The sequence below is a fragment of the Wolffia australiana genome, chromosome 7, assembly GCF_029677425.1.
Source record: "Wolffia australiana isolate 7733 chromosome 7, ASM2967742v1".
In the NCBI taxonomy this organism is placed as follows: Eukaryota; Viridiplantae; Streptophyta; class Magnoliopsida; order Alismatales; family Araceae; genus Wolffia; species Wolffia australiana.
This window is the reverse complement of record NC_135841.1, coordinates 17899584-17925191: the sequence shown is the minus strand read 5'-3', so window position 1 is coordinate 17925191 and position 25608 is coordinate 17899584. Positions and strand designations below refer to the sequence as shown.

The 25608-nt window shown below is 40.4% G+C and overlaps 1 protein-coding gene across 4 annotated transcripts; it reads right to left on the bottom strand.

The window, feature by feature from the left end:
• Positions 1-20792: 20792 nt before the first annotated feature.
• On the bottom strand, positions 20793-24900 carry LOC144706052 (Biotin/lipoate A/B protein ligase family). 4 transcript variants are annotated; one of them, XM_078578924.1, is made up of 7 exons: positions 24789-24900; positions 24069-24168; positions 22817-23040; positions 22371-22609; positions 22147-22295; positions 21775-22068; positions 20793-20985 (listed from the first exon to the last, which is right to left on the bottom strand). In XM_078578924.1, the coding sequence occupies exons 3-6, from the start codon at positions 22993-22995 to the stop codon at positions 21811-21813; spliced, it is 825 nt and encodes a 274-aa protein (XP_078435050.1). In that variant the 5' UTR covers positions 22996-23040; positions 24069-24168; positions 24789-24900; the 3' UTR covers positions 20793-20985; positions 21775-21810. The 4 variants fall into 4 exon arrangements, with proteins under 4 accessions (XP_078435050.1, XP_078435048.1, XP_078435052.1 ...); XM_078578922.1 differs by lacking the exon at positions 20793-20985 and having other exon boundaries at positions 21681-22068; XM_078578926.1 differs by lacking the exon at positions 20793-20985 and having other exon boundaries at positions 21681-22068; positions 22817-23031.
• Positions 24901-25608: the final 708 nt, after the last annotated feature.

The following is a 25608-nucleotide window of genomic DNA, read 5'->3' as shown; positions in this document are numbered from 1 at the left end:
ACATTAGATAGATATCAAATAGTTAATTTCAGCTGAAAACAAAAGAGCATAACAAGACTTGTATAGAGTTACAAAATATATAGTCTACGATACCCCACCACCTGGAGTATATATGTCATAAACAATAAGATTTCTATATATAAATTGATTCTTGGACCTCTCAAAACGCTCCTGAATATCTTTGGAAGCTGAAATTTTGCTTGAATGATGATTGGAGTTACAATTTATGCTTGGATATCCTTTTCAATTATGTGATAATCCAATTTTATGCGCTTGGTCCATTCTTGAAAGACTGTTAAAATCAGTGTGTTAGGTGTTTGATATGGTATAAAGCTCCATATGAATTTGTTGTGCGAGCAATGTTATTCAATAATTTGATATCATATCTCTAATGTACCAATTTTAGCCCTTCATGTAGCTTGTCCATTTTCTGTAACCGCATAACCACACCGATTCCAACATTGTTATCAAGCTTCCATTTGTACATCTCTTCCATCAAATTGCCTACCGTCCATCCTAAAACCACCTCCAATAAATGTGATCACCACAATCTAGAGGCACTCTTATTCTAGATACACCTACATCCACCATCATATGTTTTGTCCAATGATCTCTGCCATCCAATATCCTCGTCACTATCCCACTCTGCTAGTGACACCTATTCTATTATTATTGTTCAGTCAAGCAATATCCACTTCCTATATATTATTCAGACTTCTCTCAATAAATTTACAGCATTCAAAACTACATAAAAGGAAAAAAAATCAAATCTTTCATTTTCGTACAAAAGAATTTTATCATTCCCCCCATTCCCAGTTCTACGGGAATGAGCAGTAGCAGGATCATTCTGTTGTCCCCTCTTACATTATCAAAAGGAAACGGTCAACTTAAACTATATATATTCAATAGTCACTCTAAAAGATTAACGACTCAAACCTATGTTCATTGTAGATGGTTATTAATTATTTATAATCGAATAATGAACTGATTTTAATAGACCAAAATATATGAAGCATATATACTAAATCAATTCAATATATTCCAATGTTATAGCTTTTACTGACCAAATAAAAAAATAATGTTTTTTATAACACACTGATTATAGAATTATCATTGGTTTTGTGTTTTCATTAAAATTAAAATAATAATATATGAATTTTATAAGTCTTAAAATTATTGGATATTTCTTCATAATGATGTTATGCTTTTAATATATTATTTAGTTTTTTATCGATTTGGCTGGAAATTTAATTTTATCGAAATCAAATATAAAATTCAGAATACATTTTCAGATTTCATAAAGGACTTTTACGAATTATAAAGGGGATTTTTTGCATTTCGAGTCTAGGGCATCATGTTTTGAATAAAGTATTATGAAATAATTAGACAAAGCTCAGTAAAATAAAGAATCATCTGCTGTCCCATTTATGTGATGTGGCTGACTTCTTTAGTATATTCTTTATTTTATTCCTTGCAAAAGACATGGTACAAGGATAAAATGTTTACATTATAATTTTAAAAAATAACATGGGCATTAACATTAAAATTACTGTGTAGGTGATAACATGATAAATTATGATATGTTTTAAATGATATGGTATTATTAATTCAGAATTTATCATGTTATCATTTGAATCACCTAAATATTTATGCATAAGCTATAAATTATAATTTGTGCACAAATGGTTATTTTTTTTACTAAACTCCTTGACTTCTTTGAATGCAAGAATTTTTATGACTGATGAGTATTTTATAGTTTCACATGTGCAGAAATTCATAGGAATGGGGAGATAAAAATTTTCAAGAGTTGGAGAATTTTTTAGAGTTAAGTGGTTCTCAAAACGTTGCTTAAAAGGATAAAAATGGTATTGTTGGCCTTCAAATGAGAAATCAGAGGAAGATGGGCCAGTACCTGACCTATCCATTCAGCTCTTTATAGCCTCCAAAAGAAAGAAGTTGAAGATTACAAGGGGAAACTCTCAACCCATGGAGAAAAAGAGGAAAAAAATGGCAAGAAAAGAAAATATAAAGTAACAAAAGGGGTATTTTAATAATTTCTAAAATCTATAAATACTTTTCTCTCCCTCATTTCCCCTCATTATGGAATTTCTCTAGCAAGTGGCTGGCCAGAAGGACGAGGCATATTTCAAAATCCAAGTTGTTCAACCTGCATAATGTAAGTTTGTTGAAGTTTTCATTTAATCAGATCTCTTTTTTGCATTGCAAAATGCCTAATCCTGGCAAAATATAAGGATATACATTTGAGCAGAAGCATTGAGGGCTCACCAGAATTTTCACATCATCATCCATCCATTTACCCTTAAAATCCATCATTTTCTCACGCTAAACATTTGATTTTCCCTAATTGCTCTCTCTAGAATAAGTTCATTCTCTATAGATATTCATACATATCCCTATTTCATCCTCTCATAATTTCATAAAAAGTATCCTTCATTTGCACCTTGAAATTCTATCTCAAATTTCTACACTCTCTTCATTTTCTCTGTCTATCTCTTTATTTCAGTTATTTTCTCTCTCTAAAATCTTTTTTCTCTTTCTCAAATCCATTCCAATCTCCCTCTATATCATCCTTCATCCTTACTTTCAAATTTCAAGAAAACTATTGTGTTTGAATACCATCATTTAGGGCAAAAAAGTGGAGAGTGGAGAACAGTCAAATTGACTAAGTCGAGGGTTAGCGCATTTGGCTAGTCTTAACTTAGCCGAATTCGGCTGAACCTTACGAAAAATATTTTGAATATTTTAGTGTTTTTATTTATATTTCTGTTTAAATTTAAATCATAGGAATTTATATATAAATTGAGTAAAAATCCATAAAAATCTCAAAAATTATATTTCTCACTTTTAAATTTACTTCCTTCATTCCAAGCTTGAGAAAAATTCTGAAATTAAATTTATGCCTCTCTGTGGATTGACCCCTTAGTTGCCCTATATTAACTATAGAGTATTTAAGTAGAAAATTGTCATAAAAGTTGTTGGTTAAGTCTGAATCAAAACAACTACATAAAACCCTTAAATTTGTACTTATCAGTAGGATAGGTGGTGCCATTCTAAGGGTGCAAAAAATTCCTTGATCTATTAAATCCAGAAATTTACCATAAAGTTGCCTCATTTTTTATAAAGGGTTTGAATATTTTATTGACTTGCATACACATAGTATGTAGTGATAAAATAGACCTTTATGCGGAATTCCAGGTGTCAACCACAAGTAAAAAAAAAATTATGCATTATCATACAAATTTCCATCTTTGCACCTGAGAGCATGAAGATTTTCTATTTGTAGAAAATCATTTCCACCTATGCAGATTGATGAGGTTGAAATTGCTGAAATTTTAAAATTTTAAAATTCTAGCTCCAAAAATAGACCTCCTAAAAATGCTCCTAGAATTTCCCCAAAAATTGTGGGATACGTGAAATAGTTCATTTCAAGATCAATCCATTATTTGGTGTCCTCAGTAGATGTGGTTGTTCTGTTCATTTTGTGCAAATGTGTGCAAATTTGTCGTTCTGTTTGGTTTTCTGAACATAAGAAAAAACAATTCAAACAGAACATTGCAAAGACCTGTGTGCAGTTCTTTTGTTTGCGTTGTGCGAATTTTATTCTAGTTTTGTGCGAGTGTGGGAATGTTCGAATTTTGTTTGCATCTGAAAAAAGAAAAGAAAAGAACAAAGAACAATGCCCTGTGCGGTTCTTGTGTGCGAATATTTTGTTCGTTTAAAACAAACAGAACAGAACAACCATGTCTAGTCCTGACTTGCATGAGGGCTGGAGTTATGTGAAAAAAAGATGTCACCCAAAATTAAAATTCACACGATCTTGGTAGCATATAAGGTTCGAAGGAAAGTGACTTGCACTTATGTTTTGTCCTACTTTATTGAAGAACTTAGTGCATTGACTAATCCATTACCTATCTTTAATTGAAATCCCTTCAGTAATTTAGTATCCAATCATCTACTATCTCATGATTGCATCATATTTCTAATTACCTATTCCTATGAATGAATTTCCCTTACTACACACCCTTAGAAATCTATTGTAAATTATATCTATCTGATAGTTAGTCCCTCCCCATTTGTTAATCTCTAGGAGCGCATAGCGATAACCTCATCTTTTGTTGATCACTCAAAGGTTGATGCAATTAATTATGAAAAATGACATGTTCATGTGTTTTTTTATTGAAGATCCACTATTTTCCCCTAAAAAGGGCCATAAGTTAGAGAGGGGGGGATGCTGGGCGGCCGCGGGTTGCCTATGAGGCCACGAGTGACGCTTGGCGGCGGTAGATGGCGCTGAGTGGCCGTGGGCGGTGTTGGGAAACCTCAGGAGCAGCGGTCGGAACTCTGGCAAAATCGGCGGCGGTTGCATTATTGATCTCATCTCACATTCATCTGGTCTATCACTTATTTCTCTAATATTAGATCATATATTTATTCTTCCTCATCTCTCAGTAGTTATTAGCTACAGTTTTTTAAACTCTATAGATTGTGGATTCAACCTCAACTTCATGGCATATAATTTGTTGAATTTAATAGCTTGAATAAGAAGTATAAATATTTATAAATAATCCAAAATTGTGTATTTATCGCCATTAAATTGAGTTACAACTTTTCTGCCATACTACGGGTATAGTTATTGTGCACACGACAATGGCTTATACCTAAAAAATTACGTAAATAGGTAAAATGGAGAACACATAAAAATAACATAACATAAAGTTGCATTAACTTCCTTTTGGTTAAATTTGTGACTTCCCATCTGATCCCACACTCCTCATATTTTTCAATATTCAATGCTAAAATACTGATTTTGAATTGATTATAATGAATCTTTCAATAACGATTTTGATTGCTAAAATATCATACCTAAAGCCCATTAGTTTGATTCATGTCATGATTTCTTAAGTGGTACTTAGCCCTGAGACACCACTTTTATTCAGTGGATGGACAGTTGTTTTTTTACAATGTCCTATGCATTTATAATTATGCATTTATCTATAATTAATTCATAAGGCCATCCAACAAAGTTTGTTGCTCTATTAAATTTATTAACTAGACATACATAGTCCTAGGGTTACACAAGATCTTGGCGGGGACTTTCACAGAAAATTCCCAAGGACTTTGATGAGATCATCCCGGGAGTATAAAATAATTTAAAGAAAATAATATTATAGGGAGAACCCTTAAATATTGAAATAATTCTACAAGTATATATTCCGAATCCTAAAATTCTACAAGTGTATTTAGAAAAAAATAATCTCATAAAAAATATGATAAATCATTTTAATATTAAATAGCATGAATTTATCATTATAAGAAAACATACATGATTAATCTATAATGAAAATTGTGTTATTTGTGAGTATGACACTCCAACCCTTGGTATAAATCAAAAAGATGGGAGAAATAGTCGCATTCTAATAAATCTATTTTCCCCTCGCTTTGTACCTCATCTTGGATGGCTTCTTAGAGTCTGATTTTCACACGTTAGTACTTTAGATCTCTCTGATCCATTATAGTAATACAATTTTTCAGGAAAGATATTTCAAGTTTGATCAAGATAATAAGAGGAAAATTGTATATCCTTGCAAATGTCCTTTACGATACTCCCAGTTTACACATTAGGGGCTGTTATAATATTAGTTCCTATTAAATATTTATTTATAATTCGGTATGCTCTTTATGGGAGATAAGTTTAATAGTGAAGACTTCGAAGCCTGGATAAGAAATTTAAGATTATGAAAAATGAAAGGTTATGCAGAATTTGTTGAAGTGACAACCTTGGGCCAAGAACTAGGGCCAAGAACTATGCTTTCTTCCTAGGTTGAAGTGACAACCTTTTGCTTCGGGTAAAGCACTCCAAGGGATATCCTAGGTGAAAATTTTTATAATGCCACCAAGCACACTTACCAATTCTTCATACAGCAATGTTGTCACATTTTTGTTGTAGCCCACAAGTTCTGGCCCTGTCTACGCAGCTGCGAGAAAGATCCGCTAGTGGATTGCAGACAAAGGATATTTGAATTTGTGTATTCATTCCAGATCCAAAATCCTTAAAAATTTTCTTACAATATTATATTACTAGAATATATCAGAAATAACTATTTGGCAAATAAGAATCCAGATTCATCCTTCTCTTTGTTTTCTTCTTTTTGATTTCCAAATCTCTAGGTTTTTTAAATATCCTTTTCCTTTTTTCAAGCTTGCTTTTTTCATTTTCCAAAACATTATTTCCATTTTTTCATCCCTACATCTTTGTATCTAAAGTCCGGCCAAGTAGACTGGATCGACTTGACAAAGTCTGACCTGGTTGGCTTGGCTGAGACCAACCTTGACTACTTGGCTGAGTTGGACCAAGTTCACTGGGTCAACTCTGCCCAAACTGCCCTGGTCAAATCGATCGAGACTGACCAAGGCACCCAGGTCAAATAGAATCTGTACGACCGGCTAGACTCAATTGAGATTGACTGAGACGATTGGCTTGACTCGACCGGCTTGACTTGATTTGATGGGGTCCCCGCGGCTTGCTCTGACCAGGTAGACATGGTGGACCTGAACAATTCTGATCGAGTTGACTCAGTTAGATTCGATGGGGTCGCATCGGCTGAATTAGACAAAGTTGGGGCAGACCATGATCGGGTCAAAACTTACTATAACCAGGTTAGGCCTGTACCCAATCGGGTTGGGCTCATGCTCGATAGGATCATGATCAAGACGCCCAAGTCGACTCGAACGAGTATGACCAGCTTGATTAGACTGAGATTGACCGAGTCTACTGGCTTGACTCGACTGGGTTGATTTGAATGCCTATGATAGGGTTGCCTCAACTTGCTCTGACAGAGTACGCATGATCGAACCAACCAATTCTGACCGAGTTAACTCCGTTGATAAATCCAAAATGATAGTAATATATATGTGCAATTTCAGCTAATTTATGTACTTCTTTATCTTTATCTGGATATATTATCAACATTTATGTTAAGTTGTGAAACATCATGAAATGATAGTAATATATATGTGCAATTTCAGCTAATTTATGTACTTCTTTATCTTTATCTGGATATATTATCAACATTTATGTTAAGTTGTGAAACATCATGAAACAAAATCACCTTTTTCTAATTTGGAGTTAATTATTATCATTTGTGGGACTAACCCCACTTAACTCAATGAGTTGTGGAATGAATCTCACTCTCTTCTTAGTTTATGTGGAAGATGCAGGAATTAGGTGAAACTTTCATGAATAAAGGGGATAATTAAATGAAGAGGAAGCTATTTGGACCAGAGGAGCAGGCTCAGCCACAACCCTGGGCCAAGAAAGAAGGCCCAAAGCAAGACAAATGGCTCTAGTCTAAAGGCCCACTAAGGAAGCTCCACTAAGCCCACTATGAGAGGCATGTTGGGCAAAAGAAAGGAGGGCAAGGGGAAGGTCCAGTCATGATTATTTATGAATATTTCAGGGGCTTAAATGATGATTGGAGGACAACCTTAGATGTGGATCCAAGCCAGAGAAGAAGATCCAGCCATTCAATCCACAAAACATCCAAGGGTGGAGACTTAAAGATAGCACCTTTAATGCTAATTAAGGAAAGAAGCCTTGAACGTCCAGGGGGTATTTCAAAGGTCTCAATACTGATTGGAGGACCATAATGGACGTGGATCATGACCCTGAAAAGAAGATCTGGCCATCCATTGTATTAAAAATCCAATGGCTCTCATTTGCTCTCTCTCCCTATATAAACCCCTTCACCCTATTGTAAAATTCATCTTGTGATTCAATCCAAATTAATGTTTGGTGGCCTAAGTGCAATTGAGTCATAGATCCATTCACCTCAGTGAGTGCCAGGCTGAGCAGGAAGCATCCAGGGCTGAAGAAGCTGGTGGAAAGGAGAAGAAGAAGTCCCTTGGACCTTAGCGGGTGTGACAAAGAGGTTACCTTCTTATTTCTCCTTTTTCATTCTTTTCTGTTCGTCTTTTGTCTTTTGATTAGTCTTGGATCAGCTAGCCAATATCCAGACGGTTCCAGTGCATCCAACCACGCTCTAAAATTCGTTCTAGAACTCATTCTAGAGTGATTTTAGTACAGTCCAATTTTTTCTCTCTCCTCCACCAAGGCACCTTCCCCATTTGGCATCCGGACTTAGCCAAATTTTTACTAAGTCCAGAGCGCCAAACTGTTTCATTTCCTATTTTGTTTTAGCTTTCAAATACTCCTAAAAAATACAAAAAAATTATTTTCTGCCTATTAATATTATAATAATATTTTATTTTTCTTTGTTATATATTTTTATTTCATTAGTTATTTATCTTCATATGTAGTAAACCTACCTCTAAAATTATTAAAAAATACATAACTAAAGCACAAATTCCTAAGAAAAAAACCATTGCTCCCTGTGGATCGACCCTTACTCTCCCTACGCTAGTAAGGTTATTATAATTTTTTGTTGTTTTAATTCGGATAAACCAACGACACTAATTAATGAAGTTAACTCATCACTAATTACCCCAAAATCTGAATTATCATCCGTCGAATTTGATGGGGTTACATCAGTTGAGTCAGATCGAGTTGGTACCGATCTTAATTGGGTTGGAACTGACTTTGAACAGGTTAGGCGTACACCCGATAGGGTTGGGCTCACTCTCAATCCGTATTGTGATGAACCATACTCTGATTGAGTCAGGATTGATCCCTACCAGTATGAGCTTGTGTGTAAAAAAGATGAGCAGAGCGGGCCCAAACAGGTCGGGCATGTCAGGCAGACAGAGTTTGAACGGTACGAATAGACTAAGACAGACATGACTGGGCAGCCCGGACACACACAGAGAGGGAGGATCGGACCCGAACTGGATAGGCGGCCATATGGACCAAGCCCACCGATGGCGTGGGCAGCTAGAGGGTCTAACCCTTCATAGACAGCTATTGCACACCAACTCCCGAAGACTATGCTTCCTCCTTACATGGACATGATATCGATGTGAGGTTACACCGAATCGGAGGAACTACAAATCGTCTCATTCTCCGAAGAGGAGGTTTTGCCAATGGCGGAGTCATTTTCCTACACCTTAGTAGGGAGATTTGCCACTAAGAGTCCCCTTATTGATGACATTACATGGATATACTTAGCACCGGGGAATTTCCTTGGGCCTATAGTCATTAGAGCCTGCAATCATCGAAGTGTTTTTGTCCACTTCCAAGTGGAAGTGGATCTCCATAAGGCATGGAGCCGCACCACATGAACAATTAGTGGTTCCACTATGCATACATATTGTTGGATGGCAAATCAAACAAGCAGCTCACGAGATCATTACCCTCACTCTATCCCAGTTTGGATAGGCTTCTCCCGTGTACGACCTCATCTCTTCATGCATACTACCTTGGAATCACTAGCTAGTGATGTAGGAACATTTATACGTCTAAAAAAAATATGTTCAACCACCCCAGGTATGCATGTGTGTGTAAAGATTGATTTTTTGGAACCTATCCACCACTTGATACTCATTCAAACTGGTGACAAGTTGATCCACCTGCCCATTGTGTATGAGAATATACCACAATTCTGTACACATTACACTCTTCTAGGTCACACTATCCACACATGTTGCCAGAAAGTGACACAACCAACCTCGGTCACCCAGGTTTATTTCCTTCCCCCTTTGCCCTATAATGATTACATTGTAGTGGACAAGACTACTACCCAAGGGCACCACCCTAATAAGAGACCATCCCCATCTAGACGTCACCTTCAGCATCACACGACGAGCCAAGAGAGCTGCCCATTTTACTTTGGGCCCCAGTGTCGGCTATGCTTGTCTCTACCAAGCCTACAATTCCACAATTGGCTTCTACAGCACAGTTCATCCCTACAAAAAAAGGAGGGACGAGTGTGCCGACCACCAAACATCAAGCCCCTGCCGTTTCTAGGACTTAACTATAAATTTGTAGTGGGTGGAGAAGGGCGCCGCCCAGTGCCCCAACACTTCCCCTAAGGCAATGCCACTAGGTAAGGGCAAAGAGTCCACATCACACACTTCGACCTCAAATATGTTTTCTCAATGGGAATCTTTTGACATGAATGATGCTCGCAAATGCATCAAGGTTGTAGCGAGTACAGCCAGGCATACTTCTCCTACCATGAGACCCTTTTCAATCTGCCTTTCCTCCTCTCTCGCTCCATCACCACTCGTTGCTGGCCCTTCATCCTCTACACCTCTCTCTACCTCTACTCCCTGCCATCCTTGACACCCCCACGTCCTAATCACATTTCCCATCCTTCCACTTCTATTTCTCCCTCCATTAGGGTCTTATCCCGCCACCCGACGCCCCCAACTCGCTACCTGATGCCCCGAACTCGCTATCTGATGACCCGACGCCCCCCACTCACCACCTGACCATCCTCCACTCGCCACCTGATACCCCCCACTCGCCACCCAACACCATCCACTTGCCACCCAACACCCCCCACTCGCCAGCCGAAGCCCCCAAGTCTTATTTGAAACTGTAGAGGGATTGGCAACCATAAGCACAAATCTCAGCCAGTCCCATCTCCTCTCACTCATCCATAAGCACAAACTAGGAATAGTTGGGCTTATTGAGGCGATGACCACATCGGATAACACCCAATCCATACTGAGGAAACTCAGAATGGACCATGTCTATTGTCATTCCTCAAATAAGCTCTAGGTATTTTGGACACAAGATTATTCGTTGTAATTTCTTGTTGAACAGACTCAGTATGTCACCTTCACTGTACTGTACTCCCCAAATCCTTACACGCTCACGGTAGTCTTTGCGTCCCATAGACATCTAGTGTGTGAGGCCCTATGGGGGGAACTTACTCAGCATATCCAAGCCCACTCTTAGCCTGATCTCCTTTGATTTATAGCTGGTGATTTCAACTGCATATGAGCAGTCAATGAACGCTAGGGAGGTTGACCATCTAGGTTAAGGTCCACGCAAGCTTTCAATGACTTTATACGCCAGGCTTCACTTGTGAGCCCTCCACTATAGATGCGCGTATGTAGGAGCGGCTTGAGCGTTGTTTCATAAATAGGACTGTCACGATGCAATGTATTATCACTACTGAGCTTTTATCAAGATATTATTCCAATCACTCACTGGTAATACTTGAGTGCTCATGTTTTTTGGCCTCCCTTCCAGTTATAGGAAATGTGGCTTAAACATAAATATTTTCATAGCTTTGTGCATCACCACTAGTACAGAGCAATTTCTACATCACCAATGGAGAACTTCAGTTATAGACTAAGAAATCTCAAACTCCATCTAAAATGGTGGAATAAACATGTTTTCGAGGTCATGCACACACCAGTTGAAGCTCTCAAGACGGAGCGCTTGAACGGCTGAAGTTGGGGAGTGCAAGTGATGGGGGACCATCCAACTTTGAAGAGCCTGTCAATCCAGTTCGTCGCGCGAAGGCTCACGCGCGAGACCTAGCCTTCGGAGTACTTGGCCTCGTCAGCGACCCATAAAGGTTTGACATTATCTTTCCTTGTATTTCTTTGTTTAGTAGGCCATGTATGTCAGCCACCTATCTGTTTGTTTTTGTATATTCACATCTGTCAAGACCACTGTACGGACCTACACGTTTACGCGTAAGTTAGCGCATGTGTGGGCATGTTCATGTTTTCTCTCTCCTATTAGGGGGCCTCAATTATTATTAATTGGGCATTTTCCACTTTATTTTTAAGTGGGGAGGCCCATATTTGTACCTATAAAAGATGGCGCCCGCCCATTGGAAGGGAGAAAAGAAGAAAGATTGAAGAAAATGTATTTTTTAGGGATTTTTTCTGATTTCTGAGTTTTTTTAGTTTTTGTGATATTTACAAAAATGCCACTACAAAGTTAGGAGAGAGAAAGGAAACCCTAGAGTTCGCCAGAAACCACTGCCACCGCCACCTTTGCCGGAGATCCACCTGTCGTTCTTGGGGCTCCCTAGCGCCGCCCAATACCGCCAGCGACCCCACAAGGCCACCTTGGGCCGTAGAGGGTTGCTAGCGACAGCCTAGGCCCGCCATCGGCCACCCAGGGCTGCCAAGGGCTGCGAGCAGCCGCCAAGGGCCGCACACGGCCATCCAGGCCGCCCACAAACGCCTGGGCAGTCTGCGCCCGCCCAGGCCACATGCGGCCGCCGACCAGAGGCCACCGCAAGTGCCAATGACCGCCACCCCCCTCGCGGCTGACTTGAGGTCGTCGCCCTCGTAGCTGATCTTAGGCCGCCGCACCCCGTGGTCGATCGAAGGCTGCCGCAACCTGCGGGTGGCCATAAGCCACCGCCTCGCGACCGATCGGAGGCCACCGCCCCACGACTGACTTGAGGCCACCCTCTCGAGGTCGCACCTTCGTCGTCTTGCAGTCACTCTCTCAGTTGCCCCCGGCCAACCTTGCGGCCACCCCACAGTCTCCCTTTGGACGCCCTAGCGGTCATCCCCACGGGCGCACTTAGGCCACCCACGCAGTCGCCCTTCGATCGCCTCCTTCGACCGCCTCATAGTCCCCTCTGCAATTGCCTCTTCTGCCGCCCCTCAGCTACCCCGCGGTAGCCTGTCGCCCACTTCTATGGCCGCCCCCAGCAACCAGCCCCGACTGACAGTGTTGCCCATCGAACCTCCGTGCCTCGACGCCTCCTCGTCGTGTAGTCCCGCCCATTGCTACCCTAGTGCTGTAACCACTGATGCACCCCTTGTTGCGCCCGTCGTTGCACCAACTTGTTCTCCGTCGCGCCTACCTGCTGGATGCCTTCCACGACTGCCGAATCAGACTTTGTGTGCACCTACCACTACCTATTCCCCTCTCAGCATTATATTATTTCCTTCAGTGCCTTCGAACATTTTCTCCACCGCCGGGGTTAGATTAGTGATAGATAGGATTCACATTCTGAGGATTAGGATTTCAATCGATACGTTCTTGGTTTGGACCATCGTGGGCGTGCGCATTAGCAGTAGTAGCTGAGCTCGCACTGTTAGCCTTCAACCTGACATTCGGATCATCGGGACCCTAGTGGCATTTCCACGTCTTGCTTGATGTAGCCTAGTGGACGTTGGTGTATGTCGACGCCGAATTTATACTTCTCAATGATTTTATCATTGCATCATCACTTGCATTACGTTACGTTAGTCGTATTCACTACATTGCATGATTGTCATCCCTATTGTGTAACACAAGCCGTTTGATCCCGGTGTACGTCTTGTTACATCAGCAAGCTTAGGCTTAGTGTACAGCTTGATGATGTCATGCACCGACAAGAGATTTTCTACCTTCTAAATTGCACATCCAATGGTTGTGAGAAGGTGACATAAACACATGTTTCTTTCATGTCCCGATCTGACATGGATCGTGATCTAATTATATGACCCTATTAGGGGTGTACAATTAGGACCCAAACCATCTAGCCACAGTTGGTGTCACACACTATAGTTCTCTCCTTACCTAACAACTGACTACAATGAGTGAGGATCTATTCGAATCCATTCCACACTTGGTGAACGAACAAGAAAAGGCCATACTTACTGCCCTTCCTACGAAAGAAGAGATCAAGGAGGTGGTCTTCTCCTTTAATCAAAACAAGACCCCACGGTCGGATGGGTTTTCTACAAAATTCTACATAGCTTGCTAGGATATCATAGGCATAGACTTAGTAATAGCTACCAAGGAGATCTTTGCACGCAACCTTGAAGCTACAAATCCACTTTCCTGGTGCTCATCACAAAAGTGGATGATCTAGTTTCTTTTAGAGACTTTCGCCCTATTAGTCTTTGTAATATATGCTACAAAGTTGCATCCAAAATCATCACAATTCAACTAGGGACCTTCATGTGGTTTTGTCAATGAATGATAATTCCATGACAATATCATGTCAGTTCACGAGTTAGCACAATAACTGAACACTCATATTTTGGGTTTGAACATCATTATCAAACTCGATATGGAGAAGGTTTTTGATAGAGTTGAGTGGAATTTCCTTACCATAGTGTTATGACGCTTTGGTTTCTCTAATAAATTTATCGCTCTTGTGGATGCTTGCATTTGAGAAATCACTTCTCCCTCTTAGTGGATGAAAACTCCGCGAGTTTCTTCACTACCGCGTGAGGTCTCCCGCAATGTGACCCTATCTCACTTACTCTTTTCATACCAATTGAGGAGGCCTTTAGTAGATCACTCACACGACCGATTGCCCAAGGCCTCATCCAACCATATTTTATGGGAGGGGGCTGCCCGATCCTCTTGCATTCTCTATTCACAGATGATGTCATTCTTTTCCTCACTTGATCTAAAAAATCCATTAGGGAACTTATGAGTGTACTCACAAAGTACGAGTGGGCTTTTCGTCAACTTGCCATTGCCGCGAAGAGTAGCTTTATGGTCAGCCTCTCCACCACCATTAAGTGCTCAATGATTATCCAACACTACACATGATAGTGAAGAAGATACCTTCCTTTTGACTATCATGGATGTCCCATCTTTCACGGCCTAGCAAGACATCATTATTTTGATGCCTTGTTGGCCAAGCAGAGAAAGAAACTCAATGGCTTGAAACTCTATTTTGTCTCCTATGGTGGGCGCATCTAACTTATTTGTCACGCCCTCATGAGGATATTTGTTGCATTCCCTAGTGGTCCACTCACTATTGCTCATAGTCTTTTGGTCTATGGAACGACTATGCGCATGTTTCCTATGGTTAGGTCATCTTGAGGGAGAGCATACACACCACTGGGTTTCTTGGCAAAAAGTATGTCAACTTACAAATGTGAGGGGTCTAAGGATCAGACGCCTTCAGGATGTCCAAGACATGCTACAAAAGAAGCTCGTATAGTGTATGCCCACCACAAACTCCTCGTCAAAGAGTATCATCTCGGTTAATTACAGCGAATGGGCTCGTACAGAGTCGGATATCTAGCGCCATAAAAGGTGGCGAACTTGGTAGAAACATTGGCTAGAGATATCTAATGTGACCCGTTGGCACATTGGCCAAGGCACAATTAGTTCGTATTATGATTGATACATGGCTCGGCGACATGCCCTTCGTCCGTCATCCTCCCTTTTTCCATCATACACTTTGGTTGACTATGGCAGAGTTTCTAACGAGGAACACGCGACACCTATGGGAGCAACATGATCTTTCATTTGATACCTTGCCCTAGGAACTGGTTATTGCAATAGGGACCTCTCACAACCACCCTATTTGGATGCTCACGCTCGATGAAATTTCTCTTGTTGGTCCTCTTGAAATCATTTTTGAGAGATCTGGCATCTGGCATCCGATGATCATTACTCACGACTCTTTCTTCCTTTGGAGATTCATGCTTCGTGGCCTCCCTATGGATGATCGGGTGACGCATATCAGTCGCTCACTCAATTTGTGAAGCCATTGCTGCCCCTTTTCTCCCCATGTTGAGATTATGCAACGTTTTTTCTTATATAGTGAGACTGGTCTAGACTATTGGCACCAATTTACATACAATTGGTGCCCACTATTACCCACCCACACTACACCAACATTGTTAGTATAGTTCAGGGACGCAGACGAGACGATTTTTTTGTCCCAGGACGAATAAATTATCCCGTCTGAGGATATGGAAGAATTTCGGGACGAACATTCATCCCGGGGACCACCGGATCGGACAGTTTTTGTCCCGTGGGATGAAAACTGTCCGTCTGGAGGTCTAGGACGATGGACGGACGGATGTGGACGAAAAACCGCCGAATTCACATCCGACGGTTGACATCTCGCCACGTGAACTCACTTTGACAGTTTACATTAAGGTCCTTGTGTTTTTTTGCACATGCAAACTGACGCCGCTCAGAATTAATTGTATATATGTCCATTTGCATTCTCTCTCCTCTATATTTCCCTTAAAATACTTAGAAAATTCAATATTAATATATTAAAAAAATAATATGGGTTTTTTTCGTCCGGGATGAATTTCGGGACAAAAATTCATCCCGGGAGGACTGGACGGGATGAAAAACCATCCCGAGATTATTGGATGGGACGGTTTTTTGTCGGCGGACGAAAAATTGTCCCGTCCTTCGTCCCAGAGCTAACATCGGATGCAGGACGGGATGAAATTCGTCCCGTCCCGTCCTTCGTCCACGTCCAGGATGATCCGGATTTATAACTATTAGTGTTGGTATAATATTGAGAGTACCAGGACATGTCAGCTCGTGTTTCAACAAAAGCGAGACGACAAATAAAATGTAAGTGATACAGTGTACGCAAAGTAAAGTGAGAATCCAATGAGAAAATGTGGCAATTGCTGATTAGATCGACACTCGATTAAAGATTCAGGAGTGGACCATTCACGATCATATGCCCAATGACCCACTCAGACCAACTAGACGTCCTACGAGGTAAGTAGACAACAAGAAGTCCAAAGATATCCACAGACTTTTCTGCCACAGATTTTAGTCGTTATCACAAGAAATTCCTACCTTTCGACAAGTAGGTGGCTAATCCTATTAATCGTCAATTAAATCAAAAACTGCACAAATAGGGGAAGACAAGGCTATAGTACATAATAATAATGTTAAAGTTGAGAAAAACGGTAGAACCTTGCAGGTTCGCTGACCCATAGTGTTCTTGGCGGTGAGGTGGAGAGGCGATTGCCTAGAACGGAGTCGAGACGACGACAAGCAGGAGATTGGCGTGCTTCTTGCAGGACATGCGTTCTTGGAGAGGGTGTTTTCTTAAATCTTTCTCCAAGAAAGTCCATTAAAGCTCCAAGAAACTCCAATAGAGGGTGTTTGCTTGAATCTACTCTAATAAGCTCCAAGAGAGCTCCAAGAAAACTCCAAGAGAGGGCCTGTTCTTAAATCTCATCCAAGAAGCTCCAAGAAAGCTCCAAGATAGGGTCTTTTCTTGAATCTGCTCCAAGAATCTCCAAGAAAGCTATAAGAGAGGGCCTTTTCTTGAATCTGCTCCAAGAAGCTTCAAGAAAACTCCAAGAAGCTCCAAGAAAGCTTCAAGTGAGGGTCGTTTCTTGAATCTGCTCCATGAAAGATCTAAGAACGATGTTCTTGGAAGGTCGTCCACACAAGAAAAGTATTCTTGGGAAATGAGGCGGACATTGGCTGCCAAAGATGGCAGCTTGGTGCGGGTGTGCAGGGATGGAAGTAGAGAGTGTGCTTCTTGCAGGCTGGCAGTCGGGCGAGGCGACTTTCTTGAAATTGCTCCAAGAAGATGCGTCAACAACAACAATAAGGGGAGAAGAAGTCACCAACGAACATTTATTCCATGGAGTAATCTCTACGTAATGAATTTGGCGTTGTGCAAACAAAGCTCTCATAATCTCTATTTAGAAAACCGTATAGATAAACTCCCAAAGGTAGAAGGCAGGAGCCCAATCGAAAAAGACTTTTTCAATTTTCAATTAAACTCCAAGGCTTCCTTAGGCATGCCATCCCTTTATATAGGGGAGGGAGGATAACCAGTTGGGCCATACGAGGGGAAACTGTCTCGTAATGGGGGATTTACTCGAAAACATACGTCAAAACAAATAAAATGAAAAAAAGTGAGGCCCAAACACAATGTCCCATCCGATCGTCCAGAGAGAAAATAAGTCAACACTCATGACTGTGACTACTTGAAGTTGGGGTCATGGGCGTCGGCTCGGGCTGCACGGTGAGGTTGTTGGCGTCTGGTGATTAGGCTAGTAAGATGGTCTCCCATCAAGAGTGCTTTGACAATATATTTGTCTCGTCAACACGCTCTAAGCAGAGCCCCTACCTATACATCATCATAGCCTAGCTACTATGGGAGATCTGGAAAGGGTGAAATTCTTCTTGTTTTGTAAGGGCTCCCATGCGCACACTGAATATTATGCGACGGGTCAAACTATGGGTAGAACACACATATCACCTCATACCACCCCTTTATTGTAGTTCAACCCCTACGTGTGATCTTCTTTGCACCTGGGGCATTCCACTCACCTTGACCCCCATCACCACTTTGCTACAGATTGTCCATTGGCACCCGCCACCAATTGATATTCTAAAGTTGAATTTGGATGGTGCGGTAAAAGGAAACCTAGGCTCGGCTGGTGGGGGAGATATTCTACGCAACCACACAAGGAGTCCAAACTATGGGGCCCAAACTAACACAACAGCCGAGGCTATGGTGATATGTGATGGCTTGCTCCTCTGGAAGGAGTGAAACCTCAATAATATCGCCATAGAATCAGACTCATAATTTTTAGTAGATATGTTTCGTGCAGGTTAGGTACATGCTCCTAGTGATGTCTCTAGAGCATATTGAACTACATCATGAGATGTCATCACCGCTTGACAAGCATCCATTATCTGTTGCACAAGGGAAGCCAGACGATAGACGCATTAGCCCCCTATTCCTTCCTTGGCAAAATCTCTCCCCCCCCCCCAACTCGAGGTTGTCATCGAGTTGATCTCGTTGGCCTACCAACTCTTAGCACACATCGCACCCTATCAAAAGATGGTCCCCACGAGTGGTGTATCACATGGAGCATTAGAGGCGGGAGCTCTCACCCTCGCACCTGATTGTTGTACCCGCATCTCAACATTGACACATGATGAAGATGAGCAGATCAAGCACACTCCATGTGCCACCATTGCTACCGAGCACCAGCACGTTGCGGGCATCGTGCGACCCTCCCCCAGAGTGCCTAGGTACCACTACTATATGATTTCTTTTGCGGCATCATGGCAGGGGCCAGTAGGGTTTGTGTGTACTTGGGACATTTATGCTCGCTCAACACTTATAACACTGATAATCAGTACTCTTTATACATAAAGTCCCCTGGGTGGTGATTAGGGCATGGCTAGATTGGTCTACTGGCACAACCCTAGGGTTGGACGTACCCGGCACCATATTTTTTGCCTATCATTAAAAAAAACTCTATTTCCAATTTTGAATTTCTATATTTATCAAAATATATTTTATTTTTCTGAAAATCTACTTCTGATTTCATTTATTTTGAAACTCCATTTCATACGTGAGCTTCTACCTTTCTGAAACTATATCTCTGTTTTTTCTTAAACTCTACTTCTCATTTCAAGTTTCTATCGTTCTTAAACTCTATTTCAATTTCAATTTTTCATCTTTCTGAAAGTCTATTTGTATTGGTCTGAATTCCTTCTTCTGATTTTGATTGTCTATCATTCTGAAACTCTATTTTTATAACAAAATAGTATCTTTATGAAACTCTATTTCTATTGTTCAGAAGCGCTATCCCTATTGCTCTGAAATTTAATTTCCATTTCCAATTTCTATCTTTCTGAAACTATATTTCTATCAACTGGAAAACCAATTTCTGGTTTTGATTTTGCATCTTTTTGATACTCCATTTATGATTCCCTAAATAAATTATCTACTATTTATTTCATAAATAAATGATCTATTATTTTAGGTACTTAAGTCAATAATTTAGTTTATGAATTTATTTTAATTATGTATGTATATCTTTTATTTATTTTAGGAATGAAGGGCTTATTGAATCGACATATTGGGCTGCAAGCCAATCACAAGTCTATGTCTAGTTGAAGTTCAAAAAAATACATATTTTTATTAGTATTCACATATAATGTTTAAAATTCAGAGTAGGGATATAATTGACAGTAAGAAATTATACTATTTAGTATGATGAGGTAACATTATGTAACTAGTTATATTTAAAGGTATGTCAGAAACATTTATATTCATAAGGTGTTGGATAACGACAGTAAAATATCTAAATAGAAAAGCAATATTGTTGCCCCCTTATGAGATGAGTGCGATGGATTTCATAAAAATTAATGTGGAGATACTTAAGATAAATTTTGGGGGATCTTTAGAGAAAGAGTTCAAATATTTATCCAAATGGATAATTGGATGGGATAAATCCTAGTTTTTGATGATATTGATTGACTTTGTGATTATTTAAGTGGTCAAAATGTGATTGGTTGCCCTTGGTAAAAGACAATGATGCAATAAAATCCTTCTCCAATGTAGTGGAAATATCAAGTAAAGAGTTCTTTGACGATTTTCAAATGATCAATCTTCATTAAGATGGCTAATTAGGACTCCATAGTTTACGATGCCATTGGTCATGAATGTCATGCTAATGAAGGATTCATACATGTAACTAATGATAGAAAAGTTCAAGGAAAGAGTTGTTGAACTTATCTGTACCTTCTGTAACATATGGTGGAGCTCAGCACCTCCTGTGTTAGTGGCTGGACTTACCAGTTGGATGAAACTTATCCATCATTAATTAAATGTCAGAAGTACTTAAGTAATTGGTTTAGCCAATGAAGAGTTGTGGGCTTTTGGAGTCAAACTAGACGAGTACATGGTAAAAAAGGTGACACACATTAGCTTAATTCTATATCACATTAGCTTAAGTATTTTTATGAGAAACACCCACGCAAGTTTCCAAAGGGTGCCCCCTACTTCTTGTATTCTTGAGGCCCCTATCCTTCTTCGAGAAGGTGAAATGGTGAGAAGACCTTTGCAAATTTCTAGTGGCGCGATTTGAGAAGTAAGGAAATTTGTCATACTGGAACTGTGTGGATACGCCTATAGGTTGCCCAATTATACAGCTCAAAGAGACAATCCATAAATCCATGGATAGCAGAATTGACTCAGGACAAGATGATTAGATCATGCATTGTCTTTTCCTTTTACAGTATACCATGATTCACTTTTATTTTCATCATGCAAAACGTTTTACATCATCAATCAAGCCCAAAAACCCGACCATGCATGGGCTTAGAGATTCACAAGCATAACATGAGGGGACATCGAATGATATAAGAGATTCACAAGCATAATAGGATTTTTTATGAAAAATTCCATTAAGTATAAGAGAAAGGAATTCCCAAATTAAATATACCTATATCAGTCTTTCTTTGGGCATCCCTCATCCTCCCTCTCTCCTTAGGCACCCTCTGCTCCAATGTAATGTGAACAACTCTGAAGATCATTCCAGAGTGAATGGCCCCTATCAAGTAAAAGACGAGGATATTCAACATGTTGAGGACCACATGTATACATCTTGAGGCTCGGCACTTGAGCATCTTGTGGCAGCTCATTCAAGGAAATAAAATGTATTTCAGATCCTATTCCGTTCAAAGGTGATTTGATCATTGATAGTTTTCCTTTAGTTTGAAAGATCTACTGCGATTTGTTCTTTTTTGCTGGATGAATCATCTTCAGAACATCGATCATGCCCACAGAACTCACAGAGTCCAGGTCTGCCACCAAGTATCATGCCATAGCTCATGCCTGTCGCGAACAATTTGGGCTCATCACTTGGATTTCTTCCTACGTACAAGATTGGTCTATTTTGACAGTCACTTCATAGATCAAAAGATTCAAGTCCCAGCTATTCATCCTCCAGGCTCAACTTGCACAAATGGTCAGAAAGTCTTCAAAGAATAAACTTATGTGGCAAAATTAACAAGTACAGACAATTATTTGTTTATTTGGGCCTTGGCCTCCTATTTATCTCCAGCTTATTTCTCTCTTTCCTTCTCCTATTTATAAGTACCTCATTTTCTTCTATATAAAATCTAATTGTTTACACACATGATCTTAAATTGTGTTTGCTTTACATGGACAAGTTTAGTCTAATTACCAAGCTCATGCTCAAAGAGACCAAGAGAATGACTTTTAGTTATAATAAAATGGTAAAAAATAGACACAAGATGATTTATATTAAATGATCTCACAATAGTGAGCGTTTCGATATAAATAATGAAAATCAAATGCAATAAACAATCTATTTTACCATCTCCACACCCTGCACTTCAAAACCTTCACCTCTTCAAGCACACACAACGGAGATGGATGGCTCTGAACCCTCCCTCTCCAATGCCAAGGACGCCTTCAGTTCATCTTCAGTGAGAAGCCTGGTTGAATGAAAAAACTCTGCCTCGGACGCTGCAGGTTCTGCGACAGCACTGAGATCAACCTGTCTCAGCGAGAAATAATCACCAACTGAAGCCACAGTCCGCTCAGTGAACTCTGAGCTCGACGAGAGAAAGCCATTCATGGTGCATAGGAACTCGCTGTGGGTCCTCATCTGGTCACCACAGCAGAAATCAGATGATCAGGATCAAGTTCACACGTTCAGCCAACCCAAAGTTACACCAAAACTTACCGAACGATAGCTTGGCGCCCGAGGAGGATGCTTTAAGTATTTCATATCTCTTGGGTCATAATTCCATAAGAAGGATGTATGGTGCAGCCACCGCGCCTTCGTTATCGACTGCGCATTTCCCCCAAATTTACGGTCTCCAATCACATAATCTGCAAACACAGAACTTGAATTAGTGATTCCCACAAGGCCCATTGCACAAGTTAAAGCATGAGTGGAGCATTGACCATTTTCCCGCAGGGAAAAGTCGACGAGGCCACTGAGAGATTTGGAGTAGAGCTTTGAAGTCCATGACATGATGGGTTTAGGATAAGGCTGGACACCAGGAACTGCGTTCTTGTTGCAGATGAAGGTGACGAAGATGGTATCCTTCCCCACGACCACAGTACCGCCACCGGTGAACCTGCGGATCACCGGAACACCATCTCGAAGCACAAACCTAGTCTCAACAAGCTCATTGAGCTTCCTGCGGTTAATGTTGAAAGGTCAGAAACTAGAATTTAGCCAACCAGCCGCTAACGCATCAACAACATCGTCAACCACCCTAATATTTGACTACAAGGGTTGCCGATGTAGACGGTTGACAACAGATGGTTGCCATGTGCATGTTTAAAAGCAACGTTTTTGATTTTACCCACAGTTTTCTTGTTTTTTGTGCAAAAAAGAGTCATACCCGGAGACTCCCATGACTATACTGGATTCCATAGTTCCTTCGTTAATAATGCACCAATTTTCTGTGGATGTTCTGAGAAGTCTCTCTTCCAAACGCAGCTGATGCAGAATTGGAAAAGCCGATGTTCTCACAAGGTTCATCAAGGGCAGACTGGCGTTTTTGGCTTGAGAAACTGCCATTTGATGTGTTTACACAGTTGGAGAGAATGCTAGGATCTGAAGTTCCTAAAGAAACAGCAAAAAGCGGACAATTAAGGATAACCTCAAAAAAATAGCTTATTTTAGTTCAATGTAATTTTGAAATATATTTGATGGATATCACTAGTACTACATGCGAATGTAAAAAAAACTTGACTTAATGATGAGTCAGCCATCATCGACCCAATATCAAAACAAATCAGACATTACATGAAAAAGTGTCCAAACGGTAGATGAGATGTCTCAGTTTAATATTTTAGACCACAGTGTGCTGCATTATATGTAAATCACGATTCATTTTTAGGAGAACCGAAACCAAGGTAACTCACAAGAAATTATCCAAAATGGAAACCATGGCATGTCTAGATAAAAATTCATTGAAATATTTCAAGCTAACTTTACAGCAAAAGACAAGCTTCGTGAGTATTAGCATAGGTTTATATCCAAAATTAAGTTTTCGCTGAATAAGGTCAATAAGGTCATTTTTACTTGGGAGGTCATCTCGCTGAAACATCCTCAAGAGAGCTAGACTTGCCTCAGTCACAGCCCAATAATCTCTGATGTGACAATCAGGCTGCTATCCACAGTTTGCATTAGGGATAAATTACATATGAAGCATCACATTCTCAACAAATCAAAGAGAAAACATGAAGTGCATAAAAATGCGGTAATGTTGTAAGGCATGTCGATGCAGTTGAATTTGGATATAAAAAGACCGTGGTCATTTAGAACACTCCTAATAATTCACTTCGGAGAAAAGGGAAATGTAGTCGATTTCAGATGTTCTTTTTCCTTATTTTGAGGGCCATCTCGCGTCCAAAGGTAACACAAAACCTCTAAGGGGAAAAGTGCAAGCTCAAGCGGATAATAAATTGCAAAGCGATCGAGTTCCTAAAAAGAATGGGCGAGGGGTGACAGCATAATAAGAAAACATCAATCTCTGTAAAGTTGCTGTTGACAAACGGCGAAATCCGCTTGATCATAAATATAAGTGATGTCAAAAGGAATAGAAATTGAACATCGAAAATTAAACACAAAAAAGAATAGAAATAAACCATAAAGAGGCCGGCTATTGTTCTTCACTTCTGATTTCCTTGTCTACTCTTCTCTTCCTCTTTGTCATTTGCGATGCCCAGCAAATGCCAACTTTCTTTCCTGCGGGAGCGAAATTTATCAGCCAGCTGCAAATTTACCATACGCTTCGATATTTTTCCTTCACAGTAATGATCTTTCTTCCATATTTAACTTAAGAACAAAAGGAATGAAGGTATAAAAACCACAGAAGGATGCTTACTTAAATCTGGACCAAATCAAACAAAACTTAATCCCCTTTAAATAACGAACGATCCAATCAAAACCCTTTCCGTTATCTTGCGAATTGCTGAACGAAAAAGGAACAGACGAAATTACTTGGCCCCATGCATTCGTCAGGGAAAAGAATCAAGGCGAATGAAGGAATGATCCAGAAACTAAATCCACTGAATCAAGTTCAAAATAGTAATGGCTATTGAGACCGCCACTGTCACGTCGAGAGACACGGAACCGCCGCCCAACATCGGAATGAAAACGAAGTTACAGATCTTGCGAAGTGAGCCCCATCTACCGGGAATAGAAATTCCAATTCTTTTGAGAAATGAGATTATTAGCATTTGCGGGGTAAACCAAATTGAAAATAGAATAGAAACAACTGCTCGAGAGCTGATTTTCAATAAACCGACAGAAAGATTTAAACGATAAGCATTTAAAAATCATGGAGAAGAGACAGAACTGATTACCGAGCAAGCGGCACTTCTGCTCACAAATGGGGACTGCGCGATTGGCGATTTCCTCGGCCCTTCGATGGCGCAATTTGTGTCCTCGGAGATGATAAAAACCTTAAAATGTAAACTATCTTAAGTTTATAAACTATCTTAAAATAAAGTTCCGGACCGTCCAGGACGTGGACGATGAAATTAGTTTGTCCCGTCCTACGTCCCAATTTTTAGAGTTTCGTCTTAATCGTCCCGTCCAGGATTCGTCCCGTCCAGGATTCGTCCTGTCCCATTTCTTTTCGTCCATGTCCATTCCCGTCCAAGAAATTCTTGTCCCATCCAATGTCCCGGGACGAAACAGGGCATGCGTCAGCACTAGACCACTCAGAAATTGACACGTGGCGCAGCACGTGGTTCAGCCAGGTGGACCTGTCAGGCGCATACTGTACTCCGGCAGGACTAAGTAACCGTCCCGTCCCCCATCCAAGGCCCAAGACGGGACCATCCCGTCCGCGTCCCTGCACTATAACTGGAAATTAGCCCCTAATTTTAAATGTCCTCCTATGAAGAAGCAAGGGCAGAAATGAGATGTGTTAAGGAAAATAACGTTCAATGTTAGGCTTCATCTTGAACCATGAGAATTACTGTGTTGGTAGAGGTTTTTAGAGAAAAGCAATGTGCTGAGCCCTACTAGAGATTACCCCCCAAACCGTACAAGGTAGTTTACCGCCTAGCATACATCTTTCTATCTCTACTTCTTTTTCTCTTTGTTTGGAGACTAATGCAACGGTGAGTTTAGTCTAGCTTCACATCAATGTCCTCATAACCAAGGACTACACCTGAG

Excerpts from the sequence above, each read along its gene's own strand:
- LOC144706052 (XM_078578924.1), bottom strand. The coding sequence starts at position 22,995 with ATGGCAGTTTCTCAAGCCAAAAACGCCAGTCTGCCCTTGATGAACCTT. Across the intron at positions 22,610-22,816 it reads ATAGTCATGGGAGTCTCCGG|GAAGCTCAATGAGCTTGTTG; the intron begins GTATGACTCTTT and ends CATTAACCGCAG. Across the intron at positions 22,296-22,370 it reads CTTTTCCCTGCGGGAAAATG|ATTATGTGATTGGAGACCGT; the intron begins GTCAATGCTCCA and ends CTGTGTTTGCAG.